This window comes from Nipponia nippon, unplaced genomic scaffold (assembly GCF_047370975.1).
Source record: "Nipponia nippon isolate SJK-2023a ecotype South Korea unplaced genomic scaffold, ASM4737097v1 scaffold_33, whole genome shotgun sequence".
NCBI lineage: Eukaryota > Metazoa > Chordata > Aves > Pelecaniformes > Threskiornithidae > Nipponia > Nipponia nippon.
Genome location: NW_028262351.1, coordinates 3,729,049 through 3,748,131, shown reverse-complemented (window position 1 = coordinate 3,748,131; position 19,083 = coordinate 3,729,049). Strand labels below are relative to the sequence as shown.

The 19,083-nt window shown below is 37.9% G+C and overlaps 1 protein-coding gene across 7 annotated transcripts in view; it reads right to left on the bottom strand.

Annotated features, from left to right (window-relative positions):
* The window catches only part of LOC148054193 (single-stranded DNA-binding protein 2-like), a 250,001-nt gene that overhangs the window by 29,796 nt on the left and 201,122 nt on the right, over positions 1 to 19,083 (bottom strand). For 4 of the 7 annotated variants that reach the window (XM_087770638.1, XM_087770641.1, XM_087770636.1 and 1 more), the window contains 5 exons: positions 16,392 to 16,458; positions 16,130 to 16,200; positions 12,936 to 13,027; positions 5,843 to 5,891; positions 4,013 to 4,048 (listed from right to left, as the gene is read on the bottom strand). In XM_087770638.1, coding sequence (XP_087626764.1) covers positions 4,013 to 4,048; positions 5,843 to 5,891; positions 12,936 to 13,027; positions 16,130 to 16,200; positions 16,392 to 16,458 — 315 coding nt within the window. The remainder of the gene's footprint in view (positions 1 to 4,012; positions 4,049 to 5,842; positions 5,892 to 12,935; positions 13,028 to 16,129; positions 16,201 to 16,391; positions 16,459 to 19,083) is intronic. The other 3 variants (XM_087770637.1, XM_087770639.1, XM_087770642.1) reach the window with 1 other exon arrangement.

The window sequence follows — 19,083 nt, the reverse complement described above, 5'->3', positions numbered from 1 at the left end:
CAGACTTCCCTATGGGATGGGTCCAGTTGGCATATGGGGCCCTCCGTTCCCCTCAGAAGGGAGTCACCTATGACAACTACCCTTCTTTTTTTTGACATGGGTGGTTGTGATGCGGGGGGGAGACTGCCTAGACGACCCCTCCATCCCAGAAGGACCTGCATCTGCATCATCGCTTGTCTGCCCATCCAATTCCAGCGCCTCATACCTGTTGTGTACGGGCACCTGGGAAGGTGAGGTACTTGTTAGAAGCTGGAGTTATCAGACAGACACATTCACCTTTTAATAACCCTATTTGGCCTGCAAAGAAACCAGATGGGTCCTGTCATATGACTGTGGTTTACCGGCTTTTGAACAAAGCTGCCCCTCTCATGGCTGCGGTCGTGCCGGACATATTCACCCTATTCGAGCCACTGGAAGCCAAGGCAAGTGTCTGACATGCTGTTATTGACTTGGCGAATGCCTTCTTCAGCATTCCTATTGCTGAAGAGTCACAGGAACACCTTGCCTTTTCCTGGGAAGGCCAGCAGTACACCTTTACAGTGCTGCCTCAGGGATATCTGCATAGCTCCACGATTTGTCACGGGATTGTGGCTCAGCACTTGGAGGAGCACAACCTGCCCCCAGTGTCAACTGTTCCATTACATTGATGGCATCCTGCTGACTGGACCTATGGAGCAGGATGTTGGAGAGGCACTGAGCAGCATCGTGGACACCATGAGGGGGCATGGTTGGGAAGTCAATCCACAAAAAGCACAAGGGCCAACAGCTGAAGTAAAATTTTTAGGCTTCATCTGGCAAGGACCCTGCTGGATTATGCCTGAAGCTGCAAAACAAACAGTACTTCATATAGCTGAGCCCCAAAGCAAGGTTGATGTGTAGCGCTTTGTAGGATTACTGGGGTACTGGCCAGTTTATCCCACACAGCACAGATTTTAAGACCCCTGCATAATGTAGCAAGAAAGAGGAACCCGTTTGTATGGGGGGGAAGATGAAAAAAGAGCTTTCAAACCAGCTAAGCACGCTGTTTCCTGTGCTGTTGCACTGGGCCCGAAGCAACGTCACAAACCTTTTGAGCTAGAAGTCCTAGTTTCAGGAGATTATATTGCTAGCACATTGGAGCTTGTGGCAAAAAGGTGAAGGGAGGCGAATCCCGCTTAGCTTCTGGTCACGTCGTCTCCCCCTCCCCCCACACAGAACTACATGCCTTTTGAAAAACAACTACTGGCTGCATATTGCGCTTTAGTAGAAACTGATCGAGTCACTGGGGGAGAGACTGTTACTCTGAACGTGGGCTTGCCTATATTGCAGTGGGTTTTGTCTAATGATACCAACTATAGAATTGGAAATGCACAACAGTCCAGCACTGTAAAAGGGAAATGGTATATTCCCATGCAGGCAAAGCCAGGTCCCCACAAAATCAGTGCCTTGCAGGAAAAAATAGCCCAACTAGAACTGACAACTGTATCTCAACCTAGTTTGGAGCCACTACCCCCTGCCTGGGCTCAGGAAGCCCCACCATACAAACACCTCACTCCTGAGCAGTGACGGTGTGCCTGGTTCATAGATGGATCAGCAAGATATGTTAAGGGGGAGAGGTGGTGGAAGACTGCCACCTTTAATTCTGCCAAGCAAATCTCTTTGACTTGGCAAGGCAAGGGGGGTAGCAGTCAGTATGCGGAACTAATGGCTGTGCTCATATTAGAAGAGACCCCCCAGTCCTGAGCTATGCATATATATCAATTCCTGGGTGGCATATAAAGGATTAACTGCATGGGTTAGTAAGCAGCAAGCAGACAACTGGACAATACACAGGAAAACATTGTGGGGCCAGGACTTATGGAAACAGCCCAGAAATGTGTGAATTTGAACCTGTGGGTTCAACATGTTGATGTCCATGTCACCCGGGGTGTCAGGGAGGGGTGGGAGCACAATGCCACAGTTGATCGATTAGCTCAAATTAATAGTGCTACTTTACCTCCTGATATCCCATCCCCTGATGCTCTATTACCTGATGAGGAAGCCCTTGGTAAATGGGCCCATGAAAAATCTGGGCACCTGGGTGTTGATGGTACATACAGATGGACCCAAAGTTGAGGCCACCCATGTACCTGGGAAGCTATTCAGGAGCTAGTGCAGTGGTGTGCAGTCTATAAGGTATTGAAAGATAAAAAGTTGCCTTATGGGGAGATTCAACAAGGCCCTGTCCCTGGCTATACCTGGCAAATAGATTACATCAGGCCCTTACCAAAAGCAGAGCAGTTACAGTACATATTGGTAATGGTTGACACATATACTATGTTGCTGTGTCCCCAGTTACACATGCTGACCAGAAAGGGACACTGAAAGGCCTGTGATTACTTAGCCAGGGGATAGGCCCACCCACCTGGATCCAGTCGGACAATCGGTCTCATTTTACAGGCCAAAAGGTTCAACATTGGGCTGCCGAGCACAAAGTGCACTGGCTATACCACATGCCCCATCATCCCAGGGGAGCTGGTCTAGTCAAGCAGACCAATGCTTTACTGAAGGAACAGTTACATATGCTCTTCCTCTAACACTCTGCGCAACTGGCCAACAGTGCTACAATGAGCTGTAATGAATTTGAATAATAAAGCATACTTCCAATGCTTATACCTCATGCCAGCTTCTAATAGATCACCAGCACTGTGAGGTACAATCTGAGATGCTGACAGAGTCTCATGACTCACTGCGAGTCAGAGGCAACTGCATGTACCAGACTCGTCAAGGGAAATTCATCCCTGCAGAGATCCTGGCAAAGGGACCAGAGGCCATGTACCTAATCCTAGAGGAGCAGGCAAACACACCTCATTAAGTGCCTCAACATATGCTGTACATAAAATAATGCCTTTGATTTATCTCATGCAGAACTTCTATGTGGAGCCTCACACTACTGCTTTTGTTTGCTGCATGCCACGTATCAACAAACATGAAGTGTTGGATGCCCCTGCCCACTGGCTGCACTAAAGCTCCTTCCTGTCTACTACACAAGTAACTGGACTGTTTGGTGAAATTTGCACCACCATTGTCTTACAGGACGTGGGAGGAGGGGTGGAGCCCGATGGCAGGAGATCTTCAGTAGTCCTAGCCCTAATATTGCTGTTCTACAGTTATTTTCACAACCAGTATTTGTTTTACTTGTCATTATCCTTGTACTATTATTATTCGTAGTGACTAGAAACTTTCTGTTAGCTGAACTGCTTACTAATATAATCTGTAACTTATAATACATTTAAGAAAGGTAAACTGCATATGGATCAAGGGGTGGAATGTAGTAATCCTGACCGGGAGACCACTGTACGTTGAGGAGTTAGTGATCCACATAACAGTTAACCTGGGTAGCCCCAGGCCTGCACTGTGCAGCACTGTGCTGCGCCTTGCTGCACGTACAGCTCGGCCTTCAGGTCTGTGTTGTGCTGCACAAAGGATTTGTGCAACACATGTCACCTGGGGTTGAATGACAGTTAATACTAAGAAAAAACAATACCAACTAATCCATAATAAATTAAGACAACATTTGTGAAATAAAACCAAAACAGAATATGGAGGGAAAAAAGTTTTCAAGTCTCTAGAAGGTAATATAATAATAAAAATATCCTTTAAAATTTTAGCTATAAAGACACATTTATACATCTTTGGGGAGATAAAATCTAATTCTTCAAATGCTTTTTTTCCTGAAGAAGTTCAGAAATTCATGCACAATATTGTATCACCAAAGAAGCTGTCCCTTATTATTGAAGACAATATATTTTGTTGGTTATGGAAACATATGCTGAAATAAAACATAGTACTCAGGGCAATTTAGAGCAGACTGATAATGATTCTAGTAATGAATATCAACATATGCACCACAGATGGCAGACAAAACAGCTAACTGCAGATCAGATGTTCAGTTCTCAACCAACACACAAGGGTTCTTCATGTGGACAGTGATTTCTTTGCTTAAATAAAATGTAACATCTATTTTAATGAGCAAATGCATAACTGTACTTACTACATAGTTCCCAGGAGATGCTGAAGAATAAGGTATCTGTAATATCAACAGAAACAAAACAGTAATTTCTTCTGCAGAGAGATGGTATCCATACCTACATTTGTTGACAGTCATATGTTAAAGCATATTTGTATAATTAATTTTAAAGACAAAGTTAAAGATTATGGGAAAATGCTATTGTTAACAAACACACAGCACCTTTTCTAATTAACAACTTATTCTATGTTCAAGACTAAAACTCACAATATAGTCATAAACAGAATTTAATACCAAATACTTCAAATCAAAATATTTATGTTTAAGATTACTGTCTCCTGGGACCCACTGTACTGAAATCAACAGGAATAACATAATTCACATACTTAAATATATGCAAGTTGAGATCTGATATCTATTCTCTATTATTTCATACGAAGTGATGCACACATGTTGAACAGCCAACATCACTCTTGTAAGATATCAAGTTACAAACTCTAGTACCAATGCCAGTCCTTGTGTCTATCACAAGAATCTTCTGATTCATAGTGTGGGAGGCACAATAAGCTCTGTAAAGATCTACAAACTTGTAAAAGGTTCAGCTGAAAGATTATTAATGTAATATGCTTTATAAAGTTCTAAGCATAAGTAGCACATACTTGCATTTAAGTCAACAGGACTTCAGGGTCATACTGAACAGAGACTAAATTTCTATATTCTTGTATGTACTGAATCTTGATTAAAATCCAGACCATAAAAGGAAAAGCATCTCTCTCCATTTCTTTCAGCCAAGAAGATACTCATTTTATTTCTTTGCATTATTCTTTCTTTTTTTCTTAAAAGGACAGTGTCCTAATTTACTTTCGAATTAAATTTTGGTATTTGTTACAGAGGATATTTGGAGAGAAACAGTTGCCTGCAAATAATCCGTTTTTCTTTTTTATGAAATAGTCTTTGTGATGATTGTCTCTGAAGGAGCAGGGAGCAATACCATTATAGGAGGATGAGGTAAGACTTACTTAAGAAACTCAATTGAGAAATGACAAAATTATTTTGTAGAATAAGAATTTTCCATGGTTGTAGAGAACTTGTCAGCCAACTAATTTTTACAAATGTATCTAGTACTGGACTTTGCAATTAATTTCATAGAGTGGAAATGTTTCAGCTATGAGTCGAAAAATACCCTAATGGCCGTTTTAGTTGAGTGCATGCAAAAATAAACAGAGGAAGAGTTTCAGCTCTTTTTTTTTCCTAATTGTAATTCAGTAGAAATAAAAAATTAAAACTGAGAAATACAAAAAGAACCAATACCATCTGTCAAGCCAGACCCATCTTATCCAACTGCAAATGCTGATGTCTTACAAGCATATGCTCTATGATTCTATGTTCCCTAGTTAACAGGAGTAAATGTGCTTTTGTTACGTAAAATATGTAAGTGCACGTTAGGATAAATCTTCTCAAACTATGATTTCTGTAGAGCTTGCTAGCCAGATAGTATTGACCTAACTCTGCTTACTTGCACTAAAGGAAGCTAAAATATATCTTAAATATACTCCAGGAAAACTTTTTTGTTAAGGAAGTTCTGTAACTGATGTAGAGCTGTTGTGTAATTATGAACAGAGCTGGATGTTTGCAGTCAAAAATGGTCAGTGAGTTCTCTGTTAAGACATGGTCCTCACTGTACCTACTCTGCATTAGGGTTAAAAGGAACATAATATAATGGGAAAAAATATAAAGCATGCAATATTCTATTTGTTGAATAAAGTAGATTTTGTTTCCTGTGGTTTGGTGTGTTGATGAAAAACAACTCCCTTAATATAAGATGATGTCTAATATATTTAAAAGTTTACTTACAGAATTGGCACTGGTTGGGTTTGGCCAAGGTCTACCACCACCTGGACCCCTGTAAAAGAAGATGAAAGATGAGAAACAAAACGATCCCCAGCTTCTGACCAATTATGAGGAAGCAAATGTTTTCAAGTAATCCGTTCCCAGATTAAGTTAGGATATAGCTTTTTAAATTGTAATAAAGTGTGATTATAAACCATAACTGCACCGAATTATAATGGTATAGCAAAATTATCATTTTTGCACTACCTTCTTCATTTAATCAGTTTATGAGATAATTAAAGATAATTTATTTATTATTGGAACCTTCCCATTTACATTTAAGACATTTCAGTTTCTAACTCATTCTATGGCCTTTTCAGGACACTGCCTGCTAGAACTGTATCATAAGAAGTCTTTCATCAGTAGCCACACTGCCAGAGGCTATAGTGGAGATTATATAGTTTTGCATCAGTGTCAGAACACTTGCAGATTTAGGAAGCATCAGATATTCCCCTATCATGTCCTCAATGGAACAATTTGAAAGACGCTTCAAAATTGTGCCTCTTATAGTGCTTTCTTCTTGTTCAGGAAGAATTTAATTCTATGTTACATATAGAGATAATGTTTTATTGTGGCACAGAAGTTTTAGAGAGAGTAAAATATAAGTTGCAAAATTCTTTAAGTTCTCATGAGGAATGTTTTTCTTTGTACTTTGTTCACATTTTAAAAAATATTTGGAGGATGTATCACACATTCCGCAAAAGTCTATTTACAATATAGTCCAAAGCAGAAAGGTACTAAACTGTAAGTGCAATTTCAGCCATAGAAATGTACTCTTGCTTACATAATTAAATACCTTCCTGAAAGACCATAGCAAACATTTATTGAGTATGGGTCTAGAATACTGCAAGTATAGTAAGGTTTCATTAATAAAAGTAATGCTAGTTCCTCATAAATGTTTTGATTAAAACTATTTTTTAGAAAGACAAGCCATTTGCTGTAATACATATCTAAGAAGAATAGCAACTATATTTATATAGGGATATATTTATATATTTTCTATATTAAAAATTTCAAACATGCCATTTATACATACATTTTAAGCATATATTTAGATATATATCTAAAATTAGCTTGCTACTTGACTTAGGCTACATTATCTCCACAGAAAGCACATAAACATGAAATTTACCATACAGCAGGCAAAATGGAAATTTCAGACTTTTCAGACATTCTTTTATTACACTTTGCCCAAATGGTATATTTATGATTAAGTGGCAATTTCCTAGCAGGTGGGAGAAGAATACAACAGGCAAAAGAAGTCTTTGATAAAGCTAACTCAGACTAAACATCAGACAGATACTAAAAGCAAAATGAGGGAAAGGAAAAAGGAAAAAACTCCTTTCCTGACAGAGCAGGTTTTTCTCACAATTCTTGCTGTTATATTAACTTTCTTAATCTTATCTCAGAGTAGCTTGGTGGTTAGGCTTCTTACTTTCAAAGTCTTGAGGGAACTAAACCATATGGAAGGTAAAAATCTCAATGTTTACAGTCATAACATATGAATAACTACAGTTATTCCTGGCAGCATTATCACTCCTATTTATTTAAAAATAAGATAAAATGACTTTTTGAAGGCCCTGAAAACATAAAGGCAGAGCAGATGACAAAATTTCTGCATTTAAAATGGCACTTTGGCCTCATGGGCTTTAGAAAAGCAACATTAGCCACCACAGCTTACTAGACATGGGAAAATTATTTAAATACAGCACAAAAAGTAGGCTTTATAAATGAGTTAAGGAAGTTTTCTATCTATTTTAAAGTTTTGCAGAACTAAAACCTATTAAGTATATATGTTGCCTTGGGTTTTTAATATTGAAACTCTCTTATTTTTTGTTGCATTGTTGATAAAACTATAAAGAATTTGGCTAAATCAATCAACTGAAATAAAGTAAAAATTAAGTGAATCATTTCATTTTATGCTGCTGTGGTGGGTTAGCCTTGGCTAACAGCCAAGCTCCTACCCAGCTGCTCACTCACTCACTCCCCCTCCTCAGCAGGACGGGGAGAAAATAGGAAGAACAGGAAAGAGAAAGATTGTGGGTAAGATAAGACAGGGAGACTGCTTACTAATTACTGTAGTGAGCAAAACAGACTTGACTTGGGGAAATTTAACTTAATTTATTGACAATTAAAATAGATACTGATTTGGGTAGTGAGAAACAAAAAGGCAAATATTAAAACACCACCTTTCCTCCCCCCTTTCCCAGGTTCAACTTCACTCCTTCACTCCAGACTCCTCTACCTGCCCTACCCAAGCAGCACAGTGGGGATGGGAGATTGAGGGCTACAGTCAGAACATAATGGTTTCTCTTTGCCACTCCTTCCTTCTCACATTTCCTCTGCTCTGGTGTGGGTTCTCCACAGGGTGAACTCCTTCAGAAAAATCTGCTCCAGCATGGGTTCTCCACAGGCTGCAGTTTCTTTAGGAATATCCATCTGCTCTGGTGTGGGTCCTCCACAGGTTGCAGTGTGGACATCTGCTCCAACATGGAGCTCTGACCTTGGTGTTCCCTTTTCTGTTTCTCACTCTTTTTGTTCCCTCTTGTGCTCTGTCTGTGGCATTTTTGCCCTTTCTTAAATATATTTTCGCAGAGGTGCCACAGGCTTTGCTGATTAAATCAGCTTTGGCCTGCAGTGGGGCCATTGTGGAGCTGGTTGGAACCAGCCGTGTCCAGCATGGGGCAGCCCCTGACCACTTCCCACAGAGGCCACCTCTGCAGCCCCCCCCCACTACCAAAACCTTGCCATGTACACCCAATACAGCTGCTGGCATTATTTTTGGAAGGTTGGAAAGACAGAAATGTGGGAGAGGGTCTTTGTGTGTGTACTGGGTCTGGCCAGGATGGAGTTAACTTTCTTCATAGTAGCCCGTATTGTGCCCTGCTTTGCATTTGTGGCTAAAACAGTGTTGATAACACAACAATCTTCTGGTTATTGCTGAACACTGCTTACACAGCATCAAGTCTTTCTCTTTTTCTTCCCACTCTGCCCCCCAGAAGGTAGGCTGGGGGTAGGCAAGCAGTTGGGAGGGGACATAGCCAGGACAGCTGACCCGAATTGGTCAAAGGGATGTTCCACGTCATATAATGTCATGTTCGGCAATAAAAACTGGCTGAGCATCAATTTGCTTGTGTATTTGCTTCAAATAGTATGAAAAAGCACTTGGGTCGAGATACAGACAGGGAGATTGCTTACCAGTTACTGTCATGGGAAAAATATATTCAACTTGGGAAAATTAATTTAATTTATTGCCAATCAAAATAGATTCGGGTAGTGAGAAACAAAGACAAAAATTAAAACAACACCTCCCCCCCTTTCCCAGGCTCAAACTTCACTCCTTTCTTCCTGAGTCCTCTATCCTCCCACCCAAGTGGTGCAGGGGATGGGGAATTGGGAGTGGGGGCTACGGTCAGTACATGACAGTTTCTCTGTGCCGCTCCTTCCTCCTCATACTTTTCCCCAGCTCCAGCGTGAGTTCTCCACAGGACACGATTCCTTCAGGAAATATCCACCTGCTCTGGTTTGGGGTCCTCTACAGGCTGCAGGGTAGATATCTGCTCTGGTGCCATGGAGCACATCCTCCCCTTCCTTCTTCTCTTACCTTGGTGTTCCCTTTGCTGTTTCTCAGTCTTTCTTCTTCTACTTTCTTCTTCTTTCCCCCTCCCCCTCCCCCTCCCCCCCTCCTTCTCCTTCTCCTTCTCCTTCTCCTTCTCCTTCTCCTTCTCCTTCTCCTTCTCCTTCTCCTTCTCTCCCCCCTCCCTCCCTCCCTCCAGCTGTGTGGTGTTTTAGCCCTTTCTTAAATATGTTTTCACAGAGGCACCACCAATTCCACTGATGGGCTCAGCTGTGGCCTGAAGTGGGGTTGTTGCAGAGCCAGCTGGAACTGGCCACGTCCAGCACAGGGCAGCCCCTGACCTCTTCCCACAGAGGCCACCCCTGCAGTCCCCCTCCGCAGCTCCCCTCCCTCTACTGAAACCTTGCCACATGCACCTAATACAACTAAATTTATGATGTATATGCTCTTGGACTGAAATACTGTCTATGACCTCTCAGACTGGTCGTTGCCATTTTTAACAATAAAGGATACTTTTTCATCCAGAAAAATATAAAATTATATTTGGCAGATATTTTGCTCTTAACCATAAGAGCTTCCTTTTGAGCTTTCATGGGAGAAAAAGCTGGATTTTAAATTGACAACTGTTTTTGTAGAGTACACATTTTTATATTTTAACATAGCCAGAAATCCAAAAACATTGAATACAACACAGGAAAATTTTAATGTAAGAAAAAGATATGTCTATGTGAAGACAAATGTAAACGAATACACACTATACATAAGGCAATAGGGAAGTTATCTTACATAGAAATGCAAGTACTATGCGACTTACACTGATATTTCTTAGCATTATATTATCCCTTACAATTTATTTGATGTACAAAGTATGAATTCTAACACATTTGGGTCCATTTATTGCTACTGCCCATGGGTTATCCTTAGATGCACTCTGACTGATTTTGAATATTGGAATTGATCAGACAAGTCTTTACTAAGATTTCACAGTATAAGGACTTCAGTACTATCAGATTTCGGACAAATTTGACAGCAAAACTTTACAGTAAGAAATCAAACTGATGTCCTGGAAATACAGTTAAAAGAAACCCAAACCACAGTGTATGTTACTCCATTTGAAAGAGGAAAAAATATTGTTTGACAGTAAAAAAAAAGTTCTAAAAAATTATTCACGTAGAAGGCATGCAATAATGGAACTCCTTACAAAGGTCTGTGATTCAGCATATAACACAGATCAATATATGCTACAGCATAATATTCCAGCATTAGTACTTTGGACTCTCTTAAGCCTTTAACATGCATTATATGGCAAGGGACAGTGTGAAGTCTTGTTCAAAAACAAGAAACAGTATTCTGTTCCCACTTTCAGCTGAACTGGAGTAAAGATGAGTTTGTAAGAAATGTAAAGGAGTGCAGCATATGCCTGATTGACAGACATAGAGATAACTATGGTTACCTACTTCATAATTACTGCTTTATATAATGTTGCTCTCAGAAGGAATTATACACTGCCTCAAAGCTCATGAGTTCCCAGAGTAAAGGACTGCAGTTCATGGTATCCCCTTCAACAGAACATGTTCTTTTAATTCAGTGATGTGGGAAGAGCATTTTTCTTTGAACTTGTATGTTCTGTTGAAGGGGATATGTACATTTACTGACTCAACACAAGATGAAATGTGCTTCTTAAATACTGCAATAATGAAATATTAGTATTTCAACCCATAACCATATTCTTTTTTCTGGCAGAGGAGGAGTTCTTTTTTTCATCCAGGAACCCATTTGCCAATCTTTTTTATGTAAATACTGATTTATGTGGATAACTATCCTCAAAATTTCTTACCTATCCTGAATTTTAGTTATAGAACATTTTATTTTAGAAAGTTGTATTTCCTTTTCTTATCATAAAATCTCCTTCTGAGGACAATCTATGTACTCCTTATATACTCGCACTGAATGTCAAATATCTAAATATTTTTTCTACATCAATTCTATTTAAAAGAAGAAATGCCTACCCTTGGGAAGGTTCCTAGAATTGTCTTGAGTCCAATATATGCTGTCTATAATAGAGTAACAACCAACTTTAGATTTTATTTGCTTCAAGTTTTATCTGGAAATCAGAATAAATCAAGGATATGTTGGATTAGATATTTTTCTAAAACTCAGTACCTCTTTTACTTTTTCAGGTTGGTAACTTTATTTGAAATGAAAATTATCCTCTCTTGCTTATGTTTCCTATAAACATAAAATAAAACTTAAAAATAAGAGTAAAAATTAGTATCTATGATATAATGATAACAAGCATATATAAATCTTGACTGTGTTTTTTGTGTCAATCTGCTGCAAACTCATTCTTGAAAGACAAAGGTATAAAAGGAGTAAGAAAATAAAATGTTCTCTGCTTTAGACTGTAATATCATTTTACTGTCTTGATATCCCTTCTGTGCCAACCCAGGGATTGCAAAACGCTGGTTAAAATACAGTGTAGTAACTTATGTAGAGGTAGGGCCAAGATACAAGAATCACTTGATAATCTCTGGCCTGTGTTATGTTGAATGTAATTATAACAGTCCCTTAAAATTTCTGAATCTCTTAAGAGAGAAATCTAAATAATGCAAGGAGCACCTTATTTTTTCCCAGGCTTGCTAATCATAGAAACATTTCTTTGTGAGCAAAACATTTATCATAAGTGCAGAAGTTTTCTCATTTGGGGCTATTTGCTATGCTAAAATCCTTAGTTTAAATCTAGTCTACTGTAGATACAGTAATTTCACATCTGAAATTTTTCTACATGCTTAGGAAGAGTGTGTGTTTCTACAGGTGTAAAAGGAATAATGCATTTCAATGACCAAATCAACACCTAGAATAAATTCATATAGCTTAACTGAACTCAGTCAATTTACACTAAATGACAAACCAGCCTGAGAAGTACACAGAAATACTGAAGAACTTATATCTGTAATACTGTTCTATCCAGTTAGAGTGGAAATAAATGTAGTTACAGAAATAAAAACAGCAACAGAGGAAGAATCATCCACACTCTTTTTTTTAAATACGTGTCCTTTTTATAAATAGTTATAGAAAATGTTTTTTTTTGCTAAAATAATGTATGTATTTTGCAGAAAAGAAGCATACTTGTACTATTCTTGGCAAAATAATCAGAAAAAAAAAGGAAAACAATGTAATTAAAAAATGCATACAAGCAAATATCAGTGACTATAGTGACAAAATATTCCCAATATTTTAATTTTGACCTGTAAAAGAAACTCAGTATTTGTACAGACTTGGAAGGAAAGCAAAAGAGCCTGTAAGAGATGTGTGCAGAAGAATTGCTGTAGGTTCACTTTTTTTAATTGCAGTTATTGTCCATCAAAGCATGTTTACTAACCAAACATGTTCTCCCTTGTCTTACATTTATCAAATGTTACTTCTACAATGAAATAATGTTTTTTTCTAAATATTATAAGATTTTATTATTATGCTTACATGTTCATTCCAGGCATCCCTGGACCACCTAAAGCATTCAGCGGGGGTCTCATTGCACCTCCATAGTTCTGCAATGATAACCAAGGGTCAGACTACCACAAAACAAAAAAACAAAACCAAAGAGGAGGGGGAAAGAAAGGACAGCAGGTTAATGATATCCTTACATAACTGCTGACTAGATAGGCCAATGTAATTCATTCTCTCAGGAGTTTCCATTGCTGACTTAAAAAAATAATATTGCTATCCCCAAGGAAAAAGAATTACATGTACTACTCAAACAATATAAACATACTAAGAATACTTAAAATGTCAGTTGTTTCAGGAGGAATTATTTACACATATAGAGATCAAGTCAATGGCCAATGAGGGGCAGGTTTTATAATGTATTGAACTTTTATACCAAGGGAGCTCAGTCAAAATAAGAAAACTGGACTGTTCTGAGATTTCTACATTATAAAATTTATATAAAGTTATTTTTAATTAGATTTTGTTAATGAACAGTGTATCAATAAATGCTTGTATGAAATTACACCACGATATCACTTTTACAACGTGTAAAATAATCATTACATTTATCTTCTAGTCAGTCAGTCTATTCTAATAAATCTAAGGTAACTAATATGAAAATTATTTAATACGCTAATAAATGTCATAACAATGCCAATAAACATATTGCCCAAGGCCTATAAAATCAGAGTTTGTGCTTTGATAATATTATGGCAAAAACCTAGCAACTGTACAATTTATATGAAAAACTAAATTATATTTATTTTTATTTAAATAAATGCAGAGCAATCTATCTCACCTCACAAGCATAATTCACTCTGTAATCTCTGTTAATCCTGCTAATTTTTTCTGATACTCCAAAGGAATGGATAATAGCGTATTCTCTAAAATGAACAGCTGTGCACTTTGAAGAGGGGGGGAAATGATTTACTTTAAAAAAATCCTAAATCATTGTTGCTGTTTTCCTATACTAGAACTAATATGCTCTACTTACAGTATGAACTACATATATTATACTATAAACTATATGAATCAAGTTTATGAGTGTTCTCTATATTGGTCAGATTCACAAATCCATGTCAAAATGAAGTCAAGAAGACCTGGGAGAAATCCAACAATGCGATTCAAAGTATTCCTCTAGTGCTGTATATACATTGAGTGATACGAGACATATCAGTTACCTAGAACTGATCTAGAACTACGAGAGGATGTTCTGTTGCTGCAAACAAAAACCCCACACTTATAATTTCCTTCATTATTAGAAACTCCCAAAAGCGTCCCATAAATAGCTGGTTTGCAATAATAGGTCCAAAGGCTGCAAACTGATGTCTTCTTCTAGATCCAACTGTGCCATCTGAAGATAGTATTATTCATAGAGGCTAGTCATCAAGCACTACTCATTCCTGCCTTTTTTTGTAGTGCTGGAAAACTGATTGTTGGGCATGCTCAGGCAAAAGTCAGCCAGATTAACTCAAGCCACCTGTTTAACCTGAGTTATCCCAGAAAATTTTGCTTGACATAGATTAGAGGATGCTCACAGTAAGAACTCCTCTGTCAGAAGTGTAAGGCAATAACTGGAGGGTAGCCAAAGCAGCTAGGCACAGTAACATCTTCAGTCAGCACTACTGGATCTGGAAGAGGACACGGTCTTACTGTAACAAAACGGTAGTTCCGTATCCATTTTATTTCATTTTCACATCTTGATTTAGAGGGCTGAGCCATTCTCCTTATTTGGTCTGTCTGGTATCTCCCCTCTTTAGTTCAAGAATCATTTGTGTGGACCTGGGTTAAAGATCTTTATGGAATCCTGCAGGGCTAAAAGAATTCTACTCAAATGTACTTCTTGGTGATAAAATGTTTTTCATTAAGGCTACTGATATGTAGGTTACTTCAGCTGCAGCGATGCTCTCTGCAGAAGTTATTGCACTAATTTGTTCCTTACAACTTTTTAATCAAAGTCACTATCTCCACTGTTTATCTGGTAGTTGAGTTGTTCATAAAAGTGCTCCCTAACTTCTGGTGGTCAAAATGAGCCAGATTAGCCAAGACTTATTTTTTAAATATTTAAGATAACCCAATTGTTTTTGACTAGAATGCATTAGGGAGCATGTGAGAAGCTCACCAGCAGATATGAGGGACTTGGAATAAGTAGCCAGTCACAGATCATAGGTAGCAGCCTGTTCAGCTGGCATAACTGCAGCTTGAAAAAGCCTGAACCAAAGCCTTTGGAGCTTTTCAAAGACTCAAGCATTTACAACTGTATACCACTTTTTGCTTCAAGTTATTTAGTTTGAAACAATCTAGAATCATAAAATATAAATCTGAGGTAACTTTTCTGGTTTTGGAGGACTTAAGTCACACTATGTATGTGTTTAAACTGAAAAAAATTGTTTACAGTCATGGTTTATATTGACATAAGTATATGACACAATCATATAGGCAGCAAAGCATTTCTACTGGTAATAGTTTATATCAGTTGGGAAACAAGCATATAAATGTTGTACTTGATATAAGCATTTCTATACCAGCACACTAAGGGTTTCCCATTTACTGCCTGTGCAGCAAGGCAGCAGGCTGATTCTTGCAATTCAAGGTTGCTTCGCTCCTTGAAACAGAGCTAGAGACATCCTTATGATTGATAAGGAGGAGAAACGGCAGCATGAACTTCAAATTTTACATTAAAATCTTTCTGGCACTCAACAAAAATCTAGATCAATAGTGGATGAAGAAAAATCTTTAAAGAATATTTTTGGGATTTTTTACTACAAAGAGTTTGACTAACTTAATTGTATTAGATTAATTCTTCCCTCCTAAACAGTGCAATCAATTAGGTTGGGAGGATAAGGAAGGATAAGGTAGGAAACACCTACTCAGTCCTTGATCTCCTTTACAAATCCTTTAGTTATAACATACACTGTCTGGGGGACAAGCATAACTTTTCTGAAATAAGCAAGTTACTTAAGTAAGTTTTAATTTCAACTGTTAATTAAAAAAACTTATTCTTGAATTTGAGACTTTGTACAGCTGCAACTCAGAATTAATTATATAAAAGAGATAAAATTTATTTTAAAATGGGATTAGAAGAACAGGTCCTGGCACATTCTATCTTCAACTCACAGAAAGCCAGAATAATATAGTATAAGTACAGATCCTGTCAATAAAAAGAGATATATATCCATGGAAGGTACCTGTGGTCCTAAAGGAACCATTCCTCTTGGAGGAGTCATTCTCTGCATTGGCCCACCCATGTTTGGATGCCCTGGAAAGAAAATTATGCAACTTGAACAGCTATGCAATATACAAGCACCTTCTAAAACAACTTTAACAAATAATCCCTTAGTTTAACAAAGAGTTTACAAAGTTGCAGTAAGCTTTGAAACATAAAGAGAAAGACACAAGTTTGAAATCATAGTACTTTTGAACATTCCAAATAATTATTTTATACTTCACCTTGCTGCCGTGTTGGGTCCATCCCACTAGGCAATAATGGCTGACTTCCTGGGACACCTCCAAGTGCCTGCAGACATAGAAATAGTATTAAAAGGAGGTAATACACTATAATTTGTGTTAAACATATAATACAGGTATTTTGTTCTTAATTCTCAGATGTTCCAAATCAAGAGCAATCTGGAAGAGTTAACTCTCCTAAATGCCTAAGACCCTGATTATGGATTTGCACAAACAAAATCTTGGGCTTCCATGGAATTATGTGTAAATAATCTCCAAAATATACTCTTGCCTAATTTTCTTTCTTTTTTCCCCAATTCTTTCTTCAGTTTACCTTACCTACTTTTTAACCTCAGAACATTACCTATTTCTTGGTTACTTGGTAATTTATCCTAAGCTTAAATTTTTACAGTTTTCCTTTTTAACCATTGTTTTAACATCTTCCTTTAAGAGGCCAGAATGTGAAGATTGTGATCTTCTCTGAGAATGAGTCATAAATGAGCCAACTTCACAGCATTCAAAGGGTAAATTAGGGCTGTGATGCGATTGATATTTTAGCTTCCACTCTGCCTTAATGTCGTGGTTTAACCCCAGCCAGCAACTAAGCACCACACAGCTGCTCGCTCACTCCCCCCACCCCAGTGGGATGGGGGAGAGAATTGGAAGGGTAAAAGTGAGAAAACTCGTGAGTTGAGATAAAGACAGTTTAATAATTGAAATAAAATGAAATAGAATAGTAGTAGTAGTAGTAGTAGTAGTAGTAGTAGTAGTAGTAGTAGTAGTAGTAATAATAATAATAATAAAAATAATAATAATAATATACAAAACAAGTGATACACTATACAGTTGCTCACCACCTGCCAAACAATGCCCAGCATGTCCCCGAGCAGTGATCGCTGCCCCCTGGCCAACTCCCCCCAGTTTATATACTGGGCATGACATCATACGGTATGGAATAGCCCTTTGGCCAGTCTGGGTCAGCTGTCCTGGCTGTGCTGCCTCCCAGCTTCTTGTGCACCGGGCAGAGCATGGGAAGCTAAAAAGTCCTTGACTGGTGTAAGCACTACTTAGCAACAACTAAAGCATCAGTGTGTTATCAACATTCTTCTCATACTAAATCCAAAACACAGCACTATACCAGCTACTAGGAAGAAAAATCAACTCTATCCCAGCTGAAACCAGGACACTTACTCTTGAAGGACATCAATGCTAAAATAAGCTTATTATCCATCTACAGGAGAGTAGTACAAGAGTCACAAAACTTGCTCCTAAATTTTGCCTTCAAGCATGAAGATGTACTGTGTTGTTACCTCACCTCTGGTCCAAATCAAACATATTATTTTTAAATCCCCATTTTTTTATCTGCCCTTTGAGTTTATAGTAACCTTTAGGTTTAAGGCTAATTTCTACAGTCTCTTGCCTATAGTTTAGTCAACTAGAAAAATGTTGTTATAAATGGATCTTTGTAGCTGATCCATAAAGTGCTATTTAACATTTCATAGCAACAACATATTTTCAGTCAAAATGTATCTGGAGTGAATAAATCTGGTATTATGAAAGTAATCTACTCAGGCAATAGAGTTATTGCTTACTGAGGGAACGGTTCAGTTACTCTTGACTTGGAAATACTGTGGTAGTTTGGGATATATACAAAGGGGAACCATCTGCAAATACTCCAAGGTTTATTTCCACAAGAAGCAGGAAATTCAAAATTAAGATCCACATTGTTACCTCATTTTAACATCTACTCAAAAGGTATTCTATTGTAGTATTTATGGAATATATATTAATCTGAGACTACATAATTTAAATCAGAGTTTTATATTTACTTCAGTGGTTCCAAGTCAGGACGATATGCAAGAACAACACATGAAATACACAGAGAAGTGCTAAATACTAGTGAAGCAGGAACTGTTTATTTCTGTCAGAGATGACAGGTGATAAATAAGGACAAGGAGGGAGGAACTGCTGTAAGCCCATTTGACTGAAGACTTAACTCATGCAGTAATTAGTGTGGATAGTTACGTAAGAGACTGCAGTTCCTTTCCAGTGTAGTGTATTACTTTTCAAGAAAACTGCACAGCACAATGCATTGCCAAGAGCAGATGCTCTTGTAGGACTAGATGAGCGAGTACTAGAGGCACTTTAGGTGCATTAGTGTGATAGTATATGCTAACTTTCCTTGCTAAAAAGCTTAAAACTAGCTCAGATATCCTTACACAGCACTGCACTGTGCTGTGTACACATGCCCTTTGTTATACTTGCTTGCATAAGAAATATAATCCCTACTGCAATGCATTAAGGGATAAAATTAGAGTTACAGTGGGAACTTTAACTCTGATTTTTACTGACTTTCATGTAATCAAAATTTCAACCTTAAAGCTGCATTACAATAGTTTATTCCTTCCACACACTGCCCATATATACTGTAACTTACAGTATGGCAGCATTGCCAAAAGCAGTAATTCATTAATGCAGCACAATGTAAATGAATTACAAGATCTCTAATTCACTAAGATTATGTTACAGCTCTAATCTGAAAATAATGTAATGTACAGACAAAAATAGCTGAAAAATAGTTCTGAAACTAAAACTGCAGGTTGGTAGCACTTTTATAGCATTTACCACATCCAGTTTTTACCTGCCAGTATTTATACAATTCAGAAATGCAGAAAAAGAAATTAAAAAAGTGAAA